Below are 18871 nucleotides of genomic sequence, written 5' to 3' on the forward strand. Positions count from 1 at the left end.
ACGTATAAATTGTGGTCACAAATCTACAGAATTAACATTTTTTGATAGTATATTATTGAAGGAAAAATTGTTATCTACATGTAAATATCATAATTGAGAGACCAATAGTGAGAGCAACCAGTGGCATGAATGGCCTGCCATAGTTAAGTCCAACTTTAAGTCGATATTAGTCTTTGTGAAACACCACCCTGGTCATACTAGGAAGTCAAGTTTGCAACTATTGTTGAAAATATATTTTTGTAAGTCTCTTTTTTTTTTCTTACATGAAATATGTTTATAGTAAAACAAGGATCAATGGTAAGCGATTGGATTATTCATGCATTTGAATGGATTTTTTGTTTTACGATATAAAAGTCAAATATTTTTAGATACAGGTATATGCAATTTATTTGTCGGACATGCTGGAGTATGATTATTGCAACACATTCTTATAGAAGTCAACATGTGCAATTTTGAGACAAATTTAATCGATATAAATGAATTGTTGACTTGTGGATATGTAAATGTAATTACAGATTTATTAAAGGAACAAAGCCTATTGAGATAAAGTTAATATATAATGTATTTTTGGTATAAAGGACATCTAGGCTTAAAGAGGAAGTTGAGTTCTGGGAAGAGGTGAAAAATATTTGTGAGCGTTATCATTGTTATTATGCAAGTTTGGAAGAACATCAGATAAAAAATGTTCCCTGAAAAAGATGGCTCTTCAAATGCTTACATATTCTACATATTGCATGTAATGACATAAAAATTGGAACAGATTTTTATGCCACATGTTCGTGTAGCCCCATATACAATGTACATCTTTCTGTGTACAGTGATTGTCACTTTACCAAGACTGGGCCAAATTTCACATCATTTTTATGATTCCAGACCCTTGCAGTACACACCAATACTTATATTCTAGATGATCAACCTTTTCTGATCGATACCACACCGCTTCTTTCACAATGCAATCGCATGACCAGAACTCAACTTTATCTTCAAATGATTTACACTTTATGTAGACTTTCATGATGTAACTACTGCGTAAACGAAGTAAAGGCGGCGTACAGCATGTGTGTGTTGACTTTCTGTGCAATCTGAGGACTATTCCGTTTGTTTCAAGGATCAACCATGGGATCTACAGAGAAAGGCTTCTTCCTATGTAGCCCAGAATATATATATACGGTATATGTATTGTTTCTTTATCAAGACACAATGTGAATCAAAATATACACTTTTATGTGTGATACATGTACATCTGGGCCCTGTTTCATAATTACATTTTATTAAATCAATGATTACTGCCATAACGCTATGAATGATATGTTCACGGAGATGAATGCATTGATTTCAGTAGCTTACCTGTAAAGTGTACATCAGTTATCATAAGTTTTGATAATACAAAGAAACCTGCATATAAATACCGCTCAAGGAGTCATTGTTGGCAGATGGTTGTTATGTACAGGTTCCTTCAGTTTCAATGAGAAACCATTTACAATGGAAACAAAATTGATAGGTGGTCTTTCTATACAGGTTGTCTCTAAAGAAGGTTTGACTGTAAAAAGTTTTTGTGAAACGGGGACCAGATCAGTAGAAGAAAAATGTCCATTTGGTATACAACTCAATGTGTACATTATACTGTAAGTAAAGTATATGTACATGTATCTAGACATTAGAGGAGTTCTGTTTCATCCATAAAGTGTTTTTTTTTTTAACTTAGAGGTTGATGCCCCTGTGTATACATGCAAGGGCAACTTTAATTTGAAGGAAGATATGCAACAGAACATTCAACAAAACTGAAATAAATAGAGAATAAACCTCACTTTTATCACTTTGATCTTCTAACATGTACATGTAAAGTAGCCTTGAAGTTATGTCTAAGTTTTCCAGTTTGTGTATAATGCATGAGTATGCAGGTCAGATGTAAGGACCATCAGTGCAATCTTGTATTCGTCTGAAAAGAATGTTAATGTTTAAAACTACAGCAACACTTTGGCAAACTATGAAATTAACTTGTATGTTTAGTTTAACCTTAATTAAGCCTCGGTCACAAATGCCATTACGAACTGCTACGAATGGCGTACAAACGATTTTCAGACAATGGAAATTCGGGAAGACAATGGAAAATCAGGGAGATTTGTACAAAATTATCATTCGTACAAACCTTTGTGACCATAGCATTAAGAGAAAAACAAGAGAGAAATAGTTTTTTAAGTGGATATATGGGCTTAAACTCCAAAGACAGGATAGTTATGTAATTGTCATACAGATGTACATACATAACACCATGAACATCTGCTTACCGGTTTCTGAAATTACAGGGTAAAATGGATGCATGTACATTCAGGTCAATCAGTTTTCTATCACATCATCACCTCTTTTCTTACCTTGTGTAAAGTGCCTTTCATCTACTGATTACCACATGACTTTGTGAGGAAATAATTGTTTTGTAAAGGTCTAGTAGCTGTATTCTAGTTTCATGTGTAGATGCAAGAGAAATAATACTATGTGAAAAAACAAAAAAATGGCATAAAAAAAACCCTCCATCCGGCAGGCAGAGGGCGATGAGTTGTCCAAAAAAAAAAAAAAAAAAAAAAAACAGGTTATTGTCACACTCTTCTTCAGTGGCCAGATGTGAGAGATGTTTAAAAATTAAATCCATTTCGAATGCAGACACACATAAGGTGTACCTGCATGTACATGTATGTTATTAAGCTAAATAGCATCAAAACTATCACAATTAGTTTGAAGTGCATGTCATCAATAAGAACCAATCAGCCATCACTTCTGTATTTTGCTATTGTTCAGAGTTGAAATGAAAATACATATTTAGCCCTATAGAATTTCTCATTGTAGCTCTATAAACTTTGATAATAATTATTGTATAAAGGGACAAAAAAAAAAATCACTCTTTAAAAAGCAGTTGTGAACATTTCAAAAGTGAGCATTATTCCAGTTTGCAAATATTTGATAGATAAAGCATCTTTGGGTATTTCTCAAGTATTCCATGACTATAGATAATGGCATGATGCATAATTGTATGAAAAAAATAGGTGCGCAATGCATACTGAACAAATATATGATAGAGTATATATTTATCAATAGAATGTCTTGCCTCTATGCTTGAGGTACATGTATATCCATATACATACACACATGTAGTATAGTTTTGATGGAAGAACAATAAAGGAAATTGCTTTATGTATACTATTTTTAGTGTATTTTATTTGAATGTCATGGCTGGCAATGTTTTTGACAAGTGTGTGTGTTTCTGAAAGCCTTCTGGGGAAACTTCATAATTGATGGAGGTTCACAAGTAAACCATGGCTGGTATTCTACTAAAATATCAACCAGAAGTTTGGGGTGACAAGGAGATTAAAGGAAAGTTATGTGTCAAATAGACAATAGTGGTCGTGTGTAATGGGATTCATTGTTAAATGGAGATGGATGGATGAAAACTTTAATCACAGACATTTTTGAAAGAAATGAAGAGAGTGAGTAGGTGAGACTGAGAGAGAGAGAAAAAGAGATGGATAGAGAGGGAGGGGGTAGAAAGGGTGGAGAGGGGTGAATTTTGGATAAGCATACGGTATAGAATATAAAAAACAAGGGACTTTTCTGACCATTATCATTTTTGCTTTTTCTCTCATTTATATAATTCTCATTCAGTCTAAGCTCTCTCACTCTGTTTGAATCTTACTCATGAATCTCCTTTCCTTTGTCATTCCTTCCTGCTTTCTTTCACTTCATTTTCATTCGCCTCAATTTCCCCATATTTCCTTACTTCAACCCCCCCCCCCCCCCCCCCCACCTAAATCCATCTTGACTCAATGTTGCCTTTTGATACCATGGATCTACCTGTATCATAACAATGCTTTTTACCTTCTTTCTCTTGCATCATGTCTCACCTTCCTTGTAACTCATACCCCCTTCTCTCTCTTTTGATCACTTTGATATATTTCGCCATTTTTTCCATCTCTTCTTGTTCACTCTTTCTCATTTCCTCATCGCTACATTATCTCTCTTTCTCTTCCTTTTTCTCTTTCTCTTTAACTCTCCCATATCCCTTCTTTTTTCTTCATTCTGGCTCTTGATCAAAATGCATCTCCATACCCTCTCCTTTCTAGGTTCTTTTTCCCATGCTTTATCCCTCTCCTTTGTTTCTCTTTCTTCTCTCTTTCAATTCCTTCTCACTCTCTCTCTCTCTCTCTCTCTGTGGCTGATTCCCCCCCCCCCCCCACCCCCTCTCTCTCTCTCTCTCTCTCTCTCTCCTACTGAAAAAAGGTTTTCTGTATGGTGAATATTGTTCTCATCAGGTTTAACTAAACAGGGTCTTGTCACTTTGGTGTGCAGTGCATGTACCTTTTTCTGATTAGTACCGGTAGCCCTAATTTCAAATATGTCTAAATCAATGTATCGTACTGAGAAATCATTTGCCTTTTGATTCATGATACCTACAGGGCATGAAGATAATTAATGGTTGTTCTATACATAGGCATTTATGCAATAAACACAACAACAATCGGCTACAAGATTTTAGTGCAATAGCAGAGGTGTTCTACATGTATGTCCTGCGACTACGACCCGATAAGGCTCACAGTCGCAGAGTTTTGGGTTGCAGTCGGATTGTGTAGTGTGCGCCGCGCTTAAGTTTTCCTCTCGTTTATGATCTTAGAGCCAGGATTGGGTTTAATATACGGACCAAACATGATCCGAGAGTTCACATGAAAAGACTACAGGAACTCGTATTGAGGGGGAGGGGACAAGTTATGGACTTACAAGGTGAATAAATACTTTAGTGTAATAGAAAAATGAGAGAACAATCAGCTTGAGTATTTATACAAAACTTTAATACATGTACTTGCGCGATAATAAATCTCAAATACAATTTTCCAAATCTTATATGCTAGTACACTACATTGTATTTCACTCTCCACATCCTACAATACAAAGACCAACAAAAAAATTGTTCATACCACATATTTCCATGGTCTAACAATTTCATACATAAATTTACCCCCAATAACAGCAAGATCATGGTCAATAGAGTTCAAGTTTATGTCTGTCAAATGTGTATACATAGGTTTCAGCTAATTAAAAAGAAGCTAAACAAGTATAAGATGAGATGCTTTGTGTGCCTTTATTCACAGCCGTTCCTTGATTTCAGTGAACCAATCATTTCTTCATATATCCATTTATATTAGCTGATATACATGTAATGGTTACTTGGCAGTTAGTATTTAAAGGATTTAAATTCTAAATCAAAGATCTTTATTTGATAACACAAGGCACAATTCATGTATATATTTGGAATGTCTGCTAATCTACACATAAGTCATTACTAGTAGAATTAAAGGGATGAATCATGTTTTTTTGAGAAAAAAAACAATTTTATTTGATCATAACCATCACTGCACATTTTCTTCCACATTAAATTCTTACTTCTTGTAAAATCAATGCTATTGGTTCCAAATGTAAATAATGCATGTACATTTAAGTAAACATGACGATGACTGTATAGAATGCATCTTTATTTCCCTTTGCAATTGATTATACATGTATTCACATTTTCAAAATAAAAGATCTATATTAAACTAATCCAATCTTTATAGTGCTCTTTTTTTCAAGCAACACATAACACTACAATTACGGGGAAAAAATAATTTACAAACAGGATAGAAATATACCCAAAGCAAAGTGTACTTATTGCACCAAGTGTCACTAAACTTCTCATTTTGTTTTCTTTTATAAAATTGTATAAAATTCAACATATAAAGAAAGAAAAAAGGAGAAGAAAAAAAGAAAAAAAATAAGAAAAAAGATTAACATCGTAATTACATTACACGTACCATGGGCAGAATGATTCTGTTAGAGAAAAAATGCTTAGGATCAATTCATGGGATATTCTTCTAGCCCCGGCTGAGCAGTATTTATATAAATTAAGCAAAGAGTTGCTTAAACAAACAATAATATCATCCAGTATTATATCTATTCTGTATTAATATTACTTTTTCTGGAAGTATAATGTAATCCAGACAACTCTTACATGAACATCTTTACTCCTCCTTTAAAATGGCAAATCTTGTCCAAGAATTCAAGCTTTAAATGATAAGAAAATTATACCTTTCCTTCTTCCAGGAACAGACACAGAAACCTGTCCATGGAAAACATTCTATGCCAAATTGATAATTGAAATAAACCATTTAAAGTAAATCTAATATACTTGTAAGTTTATTCATGACAACAAGATATTGTGGCACAGAAGGGATTACATAAATATATGTTGTAAAGGGGATACCATCATAGTCCTTTATATGCCTTTGTTTGTATCCCCTCCTCCAAACTTTACTTGCAAACTGTTACCATAGCAATTTGTTTGGCATCATACCATCATGCCATAACTGGTTCTTTGGGGATGTTCTTCCTTTTGCTGATGTAAACTTTGTCACTTGATATTGTTGCTATGTACAAGAAGTCATCAAAAATAACTGCAGCAAAGAAAGAAAGAGGAAGAAATACAATCCAACAATTTTTTTTAAAATTTTTAAATAAATATATCACATACCAAACAATCATTTGTAAATACATATGTTCAGCTTGCAGCTAACAGTAATATTTAAACAGATAGAGCCTGTATGTTTTTAGTAACAAGTGAAAAGACAAGCAGTCTTTAGTTGTAAGTGAGTACAATGGTGAAGGAAAATAGGCTTGCATAACTATTTACATCTTTGATCTTAATATTTCCACATCTCCAACTATGCAACTAGGATAATGTCATTCAAAAGTTACTCTCGCCCCCATATTTATTTATAGATAAGAGATAAGCTGGATAAAAGACAAGATTTTTAAAACATCTTTTTGTCTTTTATCTTTTTCATCAGAAGTTGCTTAGTTTCAAATATTTGAAAAACATAGAAAGGTTTTCTTTTCCGAGCTTGACTAAAGATGGGCTCAAATAAAGATGAGCCTCAGAATAGTTTAAGTAGAGACATGCAGATAAGAGATATAAATTATCATAAAGATCATAGTGACATTCACTTTAGAAGAGGACCTGTTCAGTACCAAGAGAATACCATGAATTGAAAGAAATCTCCCAACATGTTTGTAAATCAATTGCTTTATATGCAGCAATAGATTGTTTTTTCATCACAAAGCTGAGAGGATATGTGAATTTGGTTTAATGCGAACTTGATTTAAATAAAAATCTTTAAAAAAATTAGGAGAACATAATCCTGAAGAATGCTAACTCTACATGACTGTAATTTACTCTACGTACCTGAGAGCCTCTTGAAGGATTGTGAGTTGTCTGGTGTTATGTTAACTTTAGACGCCAGTCTTATCATCTTCATGATGATAGCAGCAGTAGCTTCATCATTCTCCAGGTCCCCGGATGACTGGCAGATAGAAAAACAAAAAGATCACACTCATTGTAACTTTGCTTTTAATTCACTTAATATATGGTAGAAGAAGGCATTACCTTAAAAATTTACTTCGATTCTCTGTCACTTTTCTTGTTTTTAAGTTTTTAATGTCTTTCTAATTTTTTTTCTTCCCTGAAACATCTTTTTTGTACATTTACTTCTATTCTATTTATTTTTTCTTTCCTTTTTTTGCTTTAATCCATGGTCATGGTAACAATGCAATTCATCATTAAAAATGATTTTAAATAAGCTTTTTAAATCAATTCCTCCTACATACTTCCATTTTGAAACATACAAATTTGTTTTGCTGGCCTTCACAAATTCAACTTCTGATCCGATTCTTAATTGGACCAAAAGTATAAAAACGGCAGGTTTTCAGGAGCCGGCATGGCTCTGACCCCCGCCACTGCTCACAGTCACAGAAAAAATAGATGAAAGTGAGAGAGATGGGGAAAAGGCAGAAAGAAAAAGGAAGAGAGATGGGGATCGTGACAGAGGCAGAGGCAATCATGCAGAGATAAAACAGGAGACTGTGACCGAGGCAGAAACAGATATGCAGATGCAGAGACAGAGCCAGAGATACAGTGAGAGAGAGAGAGAGAGAGAGAGAGAGAAAGGGGGAGAGAGAGAGAGAAAGAAAGAGAGAGAGAGAACAAGAGAGAGAGAGATAAAGAGAGTAAAAGAGAGTAAAAGAGAGAGAGAGAAAGAGAGAAAGAGAAAAAGAGAGAGAAAAAGAGAGAGAGAAAAAAGAGAGAGAGAGAGGGAGAGAGGGAGTGAAGATTCTTACAGCCATGACTGCTCCACTATCGTTGAGGATCAAGTATCCCTCCTGGTTTGGTACTTTGTCCAGATTATGAGGTCCTGGCCCACTCTGAAAAATGTTTAATACACAAAACAAATTAGTTTAGGGTGAAAATTAGTATTCAAAAAAATTATTTCTAAAGTTTAAGTCTTTCCTTGGTCTTATGTAAAAATTGTCAAAAAATAAGACATGTACATTATTGTACCAAGGCACAACAAAATCACCCAAAAAACAGTTTCCACATATGCCCTTTTAGTTTACCAGTTTAAAAATTATTATGAGTCATCACAGTTCAAATTTCATTATTAGTCCCAGTCAAAATAGTGAATTTTAGGGGGGGGGACCCAAAAGTAAATGTAAAGAATTTATTCCACTGCAGTGCCCTACCTACAGAGTAACCCTCTGAAGAACATCCGCCATAGTGCATATTGACGGTCATATTTTACTCACATTCACAGCGAGTATAGATCTAGACTACACTGTTGTATATCATTAATGCTCCTATGGCTATGGCTTATTTTTTTGTTTTTTGAAAGTTATATTATTGTTCATTCAATGCATAAGAAATAACAGAACAATAGCATATACATAATTTGTCATAATATTACAAAATACTGGAGTTACTTAAACATAAACAGATATATGAAATATATAAATAATTAGGGTGATAATTCAAGTTCAAGTTCAAGTTCAAAAAGAGTTTATTAATCAAATGATTCGCAGTCAAGGGCTGAATTGCACATTTGTTACATTTGTTACATTTAAAGATATACAAAATAAATAATTGAAAATAGATACATACAAACAAAATAGCAAAGTGCACGTTACAAACCAATAGTAGATGTTAAAAGTTTAAAAAGTTTAAAAAGTGATGAGTGGCAGTGGGCATTCTCGTGGTGATGGGCACACATGTCCAGGAGGTGGGCCCCTTCCCCTTCAAAAAAATAATTAATCAAAACAACCCCCTCCCCCCAATAAATTAAGATTAGATCCCACCAACAAGGAAAGGGCGCCCATCACCCAGAGAATGCCCATGCATATACAACCAGCAAATACACAATTGTACATAGGAGAAGAAAATAATCATAACAAAATAAACTATATATTGTTTAAAATGCGAACAAGGTAAGGAAGAGCACTATTTTGAAATCTTTGCGTTTTACATTTAAAAGTGTCATATTTGTTTGAGTTTCTCAAATTGTATCTATTTTCTCTTTTAACCGGTAACCAATCATTAAAAACAGGGTGTTTTTCTAAAGATATTACAAAATGTTCACAAAGTTGTTTTCTTCTTGTTTCAAGTGTGATCAAGTTACACAATGAAAGAGCATTGACATATGTTATATAGTCACCTCCCAATATTATTCTAAGGACTCTCTTTTGAATTCATTCTAAATTTAATATTTGCTCTTGAGTAATATTTCCATTAAAAACAGGGACACAATAATCAAGTACTGGTCTTATGTATCCCATGTATATAGTTAAAAGGTCATTGCGAGGAAAATTAAATGATTTCAATCTACGGAGCATATACAATTTTCTATTACACCTTAACATTGTATCTTTGATATGTAAGTCCCATTTGAGATTACTTTGTACAATGACCCCAAGAATTTTAGCAAATTTCACTATATCTAATTCAACATTCCCAATAAGTAAATTTTCAAACACTAGTGGTCGTTTCATAAAAGTAATAACCATGGCATGACATTTGGCTGCATTTAATTTCATATTATTTACACTAGTCCATTGTTGAAAGTTATTAAGAGATTCTTGTATTCTTGAAATTTGGGTACATTTCCTACTTTCAACAAGTGTAAGATCATCAACATACTTATAATATGATATAATTTCATCTTTACAAGCATCTTTTATCATTATCAAAAATAGTACAGGGCCTAATTTAGTTCCTTGGGGAACACCAGTATGAATCAATTGTGAGTCAGAAATTGTACCTCTATATTTCACACATTGGGTCCTATTTTGTAAAAAGTTAACAACTAACGAAATTACACAGGGCCTGACGCCCAAGTCAATTAATTTTCTAATTAAAATGTTGTGGTCTATTCGATCGAAAGCCTTAGACAGATCAGTTAAAACTAATGTAGATATAGACTTGGGTGAATCAGCATTTTCATACAATTGGTGTAGCAATTTAATCAGATAATGACAAGTTGATACCATTGGTCGATTTCCATATTGATGTATATCAATTTTTCCTTCAATATCTTCCAGTAGCCACTTAACAATAAAGGATTCACAAATTTTAGCAAAGTGGCTTGTTAAAGCTATCGGTCTAAGATCTGTAATTGTGGGTGTATTTTTCTTAGGTATAGGAACAATTTGTGCATGTTTCCAAGAGTTAGGAATAATACAAGTTTCAAAAGACACATTAAGAATATCGGCCAATGGTACACACAGTTCATAAGAAAATTCACGAAGAATTCTTACTGGTAAATCTCCCGTTATACTAGATTTTTGTAAATTTATTTTACTAAGCAACTTATAAACTTGTTGACATTCAATGAAAGGACATTTTACAGGTGATGGTAAGTATGCAGGTAAGAATGAGCTATCAAGATGAGGCAAATCTTCAGCAATAGATATAAAATGTTCATTAATTTTGTTAGCAGTTTCAGTATAGCAGTTTGGATTACTAGAGTCAATTCCAGGAATGTCTACAGCAGTCTGTTCTTTTCTGCCTTGAGTGAGAATTTTTATTTTATTATGCCAACCAGCAGGATCATCTCTCTTTAAATTGGTTATCCTGGTATTATGGTAATGACTTTTAGCTAATGGTATTGCTTTAGCAACTTTGTTCTTAAAATGACGCCACAGTGGTTTATTGTCTTGGCACCATGCTCTTTGTCGGTTTTGGATTGTTGACTTAATATCTGATGTCATCCAAGGTTTATCGTCCTCATGGAAACGAATCTCACGTACTGGGAGGCTGTCATCAAGATGTTCCTGAACTGTACTTAGTAAAATTGTCAACTTATCATTGACGCCGGTTGCTTGGAGAACTTCTTCCCAGGAATGTTGGGTTATCCAAGATCCAAAAACCCTTCGACCACTATCCGTCAAAGGTCGAACATTTTTTTTGCGTATTTTATTTGAACGGTTAGCTTGAGGAAAACGTGGTTGCCACAAAACACAGTTGTGGTCACTATTAGCTATTGGACATAAAATCTCAGGTGAGTGATATAATAATGAATAATTTGTAATAATCATATCTAAAATATTTTCTCCTCTTGTTGGTTGCTGTACAACTTGCTTAAATCGTTGATCTTGTAGAAAGGGCTCAATATCGAGGTCATTAAAATCACCAATTATGGATATTCCGGCTCCAGGATATCGAATTAGTAGTTCATCAATGGTAGAAGTAATGTGATCGATATAATCCGGTGAGAGCGGGTCCCTGGGTGGGAAGTAGATCACACAGATTATAATAGATGATACTTGGCGTGGTAATTTTGGTGGTCTCATCTGGATCCACAGGACCTCTAGGCCGTCAGGAACTTGTACTGGGAGTTGTTTGCAGTGGAGTCGTTGTTTACCGTAGAGCGCGACGCCGCCACCAACACGATCCTTTCGGGATTTGAAGAATAGATTGTAATTTGACAATGAAAAAAGCTGCAGAGGGGTATTTTCGTTGAACCAAGTCTCTGTAATTGCAATTAAGTCAGCATTATTGATATCAGCAACAACTGACATATCATCAAACTTGTTTTGTAATGATCTAGCATTCAATAAAAGGACAGAGGGTAGATCATACTTCTGTTTCCTATTCTGATGTGTAGAAGTTTTCTCAATATGTATTGTAATAAGGCATTTGTTTCTATCTTGTTGGATATGCCTATTACTAGTTCGTTTAGTAATTCGTTGTCGAACAAGGACAGGAATTTGTTTCCGATTTCGTGAATGATTGCCTCCTCTCTTACCTCGGTGGGGAGCAGGTTTGCTATTGATGCCCAGGTGTTTGATGATGTCCCACGTAGCAGGAGGTAGTTTGGTGCGTGTACATGTTGTCCTTATCTCATGTAAAGATGAGATGGGATATCTACGGATTTGAGATATTTGTCCATTTTCATTGATGTTGCCGTTGAGTCGAGGTCCAGGGTTGCTCTCAACGTCTCCACATCGTAGAAGTTCACTACGAAAAGTTGATATCGAGTTGTTATAATATTGAATCCGTCTTCCGACGAATTTATGGTGGAAAAGTTTGGTTCCAATGCCATGAACATAACCATCATTGAAGTCGTGAATAGGCGAGTTTATTTCAAATAGTGGTAGGGTTACGTTTCTCAAAAACAGAGTGTTCCGAAAATTGTTGTACCAGTAATTATATGGGTGGTACACATTACACAGCAGCAAGCACAAAATCATTAAGTCTTTTAACTTCATCTTTCATGGTTCCAAGTAAACAAACTGATATAAAACTTGGCGTGACCATGATCTTTATTAAATCAGTCATCAATACGGATTGCGCGCCAACCCAGTACACGTAAAGTCAATACAATTGCCGTATTCATGAGGCTATGTTACTCCGGTCTCCTCGTTCGTACAGTTTGACCACGCATGAATGGGCATTAGCGCTACACGTGTAGGGTACGCAAAATGGCGATTCTCCATGTATCGTGTAGTGAACGTGAAGGTACAAGACATAAAATCTGAAAGTTATTAGTTCTCACCAAACAGCCCGTGACATTACGTAGAAATTGTCCTGATGATTCAGAAAGGCTCAATCAAAAAGCTGATCATGCAGACTGAATAAGTCTAAAAGTCAAAATATATACAATGTATGTAAAAACACTCGAATCCGAGAGCACCAATAATTTCGTGTCAGCCGTTCCAGGCGCGCACATACCATATAATATTGATAATATAAGATAATATAAGATCTCTATTAACCAGCAGGGGCGCTGGTCCGAGAATGAGGATTGTCCTCATAAAAGAGGATATCCTCATAAACGCAGACAAAATGCGTCCCCAAACATAAGGATCGTCTGCATTTTCGTGGACGTTTTTTTTCATTGGCGCTCTGCAGGTTTCAAGTTAACGAACCAGCCGCTGGCGATGGGAAAAATGGATTCCCTTTTATGGGTTGTTCGTCTTCCCAAGGATTTATTGCTCATAATGTGAAAGTCTCTGTACAAAGTCAATGTAAAATACCTTAAGAAAATCATCGTTGAATCCGTTTCTTGCATCGCCAACGCACCGATCAAAAATATGAAACGTCTGCAAATCATGTGTGCACTAACTGGCTGCATTGATTTAATACATGTGATGAGATACTTTTGAGCTTGCGATTCACACAAAATCATGCTCTAAATCTGAAAAATGCTTGAAAGAATCGATGATCTGTCTTTTATTTATAGTAATGTGGATTCTCTTCTTAATAAGAGAAATGAGTTAGAGGCAAGACTGAGTGTTGCAAATCCTGATGTTTTAGCACTGTGTGAAATATATCCAAAACATTGTCTTCTTCCAGTTGATGAAGCTGAACTTCAGTTGAAGGGATATGACCTCTATCTACCATCCAAAAGTCACAGAGGAGTAGCGATATATTGCAAGAAAAACTTAAAGTCTCGATATTTTGCTGTGGATGGTATTGACTTTGAAGAACATGTTTGGTGTTTAATTAGTGACGGATCTGAAGAACTACTAGTAGGATGTATTTACAGAAGTCCAAACAGCAACAACGATAACGATCATGCTTTACTGCAACTCCTTGAAGAAATAGATCATCTGCATCACAACAGACTTGTTATAATGGGAGACTTCAACCTTCCACGTATAAACTGGAATATCCCTTCAGCAACTGGGCCAGATACATGTTTTTCTTATGAGTTTGTAGATACGCTGCAAGATTTATATATGTCACAACTAGTAACTGAACCAACTAGAATGAGAGAAGGACAAATATCGAATGTTTTGGATCTTATTATTACTAACCAAGAAGACATGATTGAATCATTGGTTACCTCTTCTCCAATAGGCAAGAGCGACCATCTAGTCCTCGAATTCAAAGTATTGGTGTCGAACATGGCTTGTAAAACCACCAACCTGGAACACTATGCATTCTTCAAGGGAGATTTTGAAGGAATGAGAAAATTTGTCTATGAAAATGAGGTGTTTGATATACATGTGACCCATACAGATGATGTGCTAAACTGTACTTGCAACGCTATTGTGGAACGGATCAATGAAGTAACAAATAGTTTTGTGCCTAAATTCAAATCGAGAGCAAAGGATAGACCATTATGGATGAATGCTGCTGTTAGAAAAGTAATTTGTGACAAACATAAAGCCTGGAATCATTTCCAGAAAACAAGAAGCCAACAAGACAGAGATAAGTTCAAGAAGATTAGGAACGAGGTCACCAGATCAGTTACTGATGCAAAGAAATCTTTTGAAAAGAAACTAACTTCAGATCTGAAAACCAATCCAAAATGTTTTTGGAAATATGTGAAAAGCAAAACAAAGACAAAATCTTCAATCGGGTCACTGGCGAAACCTGACGGCGGCTATGCAGAGACAGACACTGAAAAAGCTAATACCTTGAACAATTTTTTTGTCTCTGTATTTACGAGAGAAGATTTAGCCAATATTCCTAGCTGTGATCCAAGAAGAAATGTTACACCCCTGGACAACGTTGAATTTACAGAATCTGCTGTCAGAGAAGCAATTAAGAAGCTCAATCAGACCAAATCCCCTGGACCTGACAATGTACATAACCGTATTCTGAAGGAACTTGGGGATTATATTGCTAAACCTCTCACCGAATTGTTCAATTTGTCGATGTCAAAAGGTCAAGTCCCAGCATGTTGGAAGGAAGCCTATATTACACCTATATACAAAAAGGGTGATAAGAGGAAACCAAGTAATTACCGTCCTGTGAGCTTAACCAGTACCTTGTGCAAGATGATGGAATCTTTCATCAGAGATGTGATAGTTGACCATATGGATAGGCATGAACTGTACACAGATAATCAATATGGTTTTAGGAAAGGCAGATCTTGCGTCACACAACTACTCGATGTATCTGAAGCTTGGTACAAGGAGCTTGATAGTGGAAGAAGTATTGATTGTATATATCTCGACTACAGTAAAGCATTTGACACTGTCCCACATCAAAGGTTGCTACGGAAAATAGAGTCGTACGGTATCTCAGGTAATCTGTTGAACTGGATCCAGTCCTTTTTAAGTGGAAGATCTCAACAAGTGATGGTTAACAGAATTACATCCACGGAATCTAACGTTATGAGTGGCGTACCGCAGGGGAGTGTGTTAGGGCCCACCCTTTTCCTAATCTACATGAATGACCTGCCAGACGTTATTCAGTCTAATGAATGTAAAGTTAAGCTCTTTGCAGATGATACCAAGCTGTACTCTTCAATAGCTAACATCGACGACGGAAAGACTCTTCAATCGGAACTAAACAACCTTCTTGTATGGTCTAGAACATGGCAACTCCCTTTCAACATTGAGAAATGCAAAGTCATCCACTATGGAAGAAGTAATCCCTTGTGTGACTACACGATGAATGATGTTAACAAGCCATTACCTGCAGTTCATCATGAAAAGGATCTGGGAGTAATATTCGATGATAAAATGTCCTTTTCTAATCACATTGACACTGCTTGCAATGCTGCAAACCGGAAACTGGGTATCATCAAGCGTACTTTTTCAACTATGGACAACAAGGGACTCACACAGTTATATAAGTCAATTGTGAGACCAGCACTAGAATACTGCTCTCCCGTGTGGCACCCTAATAAGAAGAAACATATTCTCAAAGTGGAAAAAGTTCAACGCCGTGCAACTAAACTCCTTCAACCTCTCAGAAGTCTTCAGTACAAGTTAAGGCTAGAGCAACTAAAATTGCCTTCATTATCATACAGACGTCATAGAAGTGACATGCTACAGGTCTATAAGATAATGCATGGAATCGACGACCTCCAGTCAACTAATTTCTTTCATCGTACCACTGTCACAGTAACAAGAGGTCACCAGTTTAAACTACAAAAGAAACATGTAAAATCTAAATTGAGGCAGAGCTCTTTTTCACAGAGAGTAGTAAACGAATGGAATGGTCTCCCATCATATGTAGCAGAAAGTCCATCACTCAATTCTTTCAAATCAAATCTTGACAAGTACTGGTCACTGAAGAAGGACAAGTTTAATCCTGATGAACTATTCAACTGTCCATGTTCATCCGTAACTGCACAACGCCAAATTCAAGAGTAACCCACTAGCAGACACCGAGGGGCAAATAAGTTTTGTATAACTTTATGCCTACTTCCAAGGTATGAAATACAGCTCTAATTACTTGATCTTTCAGTTCCGGTAGCGGGACCGCCGATTACATTGCTAAAATGTGATATTTAAGGATACATTTTCCATTGCAAAGGTGGTTCTTCAGTGACTCTGTCATGTTTTGAACCAAATACACCATTGCTCAACAGCCTGGACCCCTCCCATCTGACTTACGCTATTCTCTTCTCTTGCCATATGATCTGTCCCTTCCCTACACTGTCAAATTCTATTTTAAAGATGACACTTCACTTGACACTATCTTTTCATGCCCATCGCCTGCACTCAATACCCTCCAACTAAGGATTTTATTGCATATTTACAGCAGCCTACTACTTTGAATGTGATAAACTCGCTGATCTCTGAAAAGCGGAGGGACAACAACAGAGAGAGAGGTAGGTCTATGTGTGTGTGATATGTGATATGCTATTTAGAGTCTAGACATTTTTTTTAAAGGGATTTTACCAACCATGCATCCGACTGACCGCCGAAAACTCCCTCCTTTAGTCTAGATTCTACTCTAATTAGTCGGAAGATATTACTCATTTATAAAAAATATGGCGCTAGTGTAGCAAGGTATCCAAAATATAGCCTACTAAAACAGACCCCAAATTTCAGACCCCAAATTTTGTGGTCATCATTACCCTAACCCTAACCCTAACCCTAACCCTAGCCCTAACCCTAACCCTAACTCTAACCCTAACCCTAACCCTAACCTAACCCTAACCCTAACCCTAGAGATAATGATAAACACGAAATTTGGGGCTCGTTCCTAGAAACCAACGACAAGACAGTCATAACTTTATCCGCCAACTACGGAGATGTCTGTGATCTTCCTAAACCGTTTCACGAAGAGCTTACTAGCTAGTATCTCGTGAGATCGATATTATCGGCGAGAAGAGGAGCCGAGAATTAGCCTTAGTCGCAATACCACCAGATTATTACAAAATTAATATTAGGGAAAATGCAATTATTTAAATGAATTAGTAATAAAAAAGATTAAAAATGATACCAAGAAATAAGAGATCCAATATACTTCCAAATTTGTGTAGATTAAACAATTGAAGTACTTGTAAAATATAATTGTGAGTTTTTCATTACATGACCAGTGAATCAGTTTTGTTGTTGAGATGGGCACCCCCCGAATATTTTCATTTGATAGTTTATAAAAATACACCCTTATATTATTCTTTGAAAAAATACGATGTAATGAAATTTGTGTTCAATGTTTTTGGCGTCAGTACAATATAAAAATTACAAAACTTCAATATTTCAAATGTTAAAACATATGTTTAAACCATTCACTTTGCATAATTGAAAATAAAATTCATCTCGAAATTAATATGGGTCTGAAAACTAAAGAATACACTTCAAACTATGGCTTGCCTGCCGTGGCAAAATACATATCCCTTCGATGAGTTTACAATGTGGAAATAAAGGCGTATAATCAGTTTATTTAAGTGGGAAAATCCTTAAATACAAACATGGCATATTTTCATGAGATTATCAAATACAAAAAACGATAATTCACTGTTTAAGTGAATGTGTAGAAAATCATAGTTGGAGGATTTATTGTCCTTTTTTGCCAGCCATAGTCTACACAATAAATGACATGTGATGGCGCTGCCCATCGACTAAATAGTTATGACAGAGATACGACGGTGTCAGAGGTGTCATAACTCCTTAGTCAGGATGTTGTCGTTGATCTAGGCAAAGAGGGCTTGGTGAAACACGTAGCGGACAAGTTGTTCACTAACGCTGATTTAGTCAAGAAGTTAGACTTATGACGGTTTGTAGGAACGGGCCCTTGGGGTCTAAAATTTGAGGTCTGTTTTAGTAGGCTATATTTTGGATACCTTGCTACACTAGCGCCAAAAATATAATATATTGTGCACTGAATGAATAATATTCCCGGAAAAAAAGTACAAATAGATCCTAGAGTCTACTAGAAAACGATAAAGTGAGAGTGAGTGGAAAAGTATTCTCCACCAACATAATATCAAGCAAATGGGACCGTTCTAAGTCAAGTTCAATTTTCTTACCATATTTAAGTGCCTTGTCCGTACTTTATATTGAGCAAAATATATCAGATTATATTGGAAATAGATACAACTATATGATGTTGGGGTAAATGTCGCAAAGTCAATTCTAAATCTGCAGTTTTCATGTGCTGATCCTTCCCTAATAAATGATAAACATCACAAGTTCGGTCAGGTGACTGATTAGGCAAAGTCACTGTTATCTTCATTTATGGTCATCATATTAATATATTTTTTAAACCATTATAGTATTTTTCAAAAATAAAAATAAGATGCAGTATTTATATTTTTTATAAATTATAAGTTAA

General features: G+C 35.4%; 1 protein-coding gene across 1 annotated transcript; it reads right to left on the minus strand.

The window, feature by feature from the left end:
- Window positions 1-4813: 4813 nt before the first annotated feature.
- On the minus strand, window positions 4814-18750 carry LOC587741 (ragulator complex protein LAMTOR4 homolog). The gene is made up of 4 exons (XM_030981619.1): window positions 18567-18750; window positions 8194-8277; window positions 7262-7379; window positions 4814-6473 (listed from the first exon to the last, which is right to left on the minus strand). The coding sequence occupies exons 1-4, from the start codon at window positions 18567-18569 to the stop codon at window positions 6376-6378; spliced, it is 303 nt and encodes a 100-aa protein (XP_030837479.1). The 5' UTR covers window positions 18570-18750; the 3' UTR covers window positions 4814-6375.
- Between the last annotated feature and the right edge of the window lie 121 nt (window positions 18751-18871).

The sequence above is a fragment of the Strongylocentrotus purpuratus genome, unplaced genomic scaffold (assembly GCF_000002235.5).
Source record: "Strongylocentrotus purpuratus isolate Spur 01 unplaced genomic scaffold, Spur_5.0 spur5_scaffold_12, whole genome shotgun sequence".
Classification (NCBI taxonomy): Eukaryota; Metazoa; Echinodermata; class Echinoidea; order Camarodonta; family Strongylocentrotidae; genus Strongylocentrotus; species Strongylocentrotus purpuratus.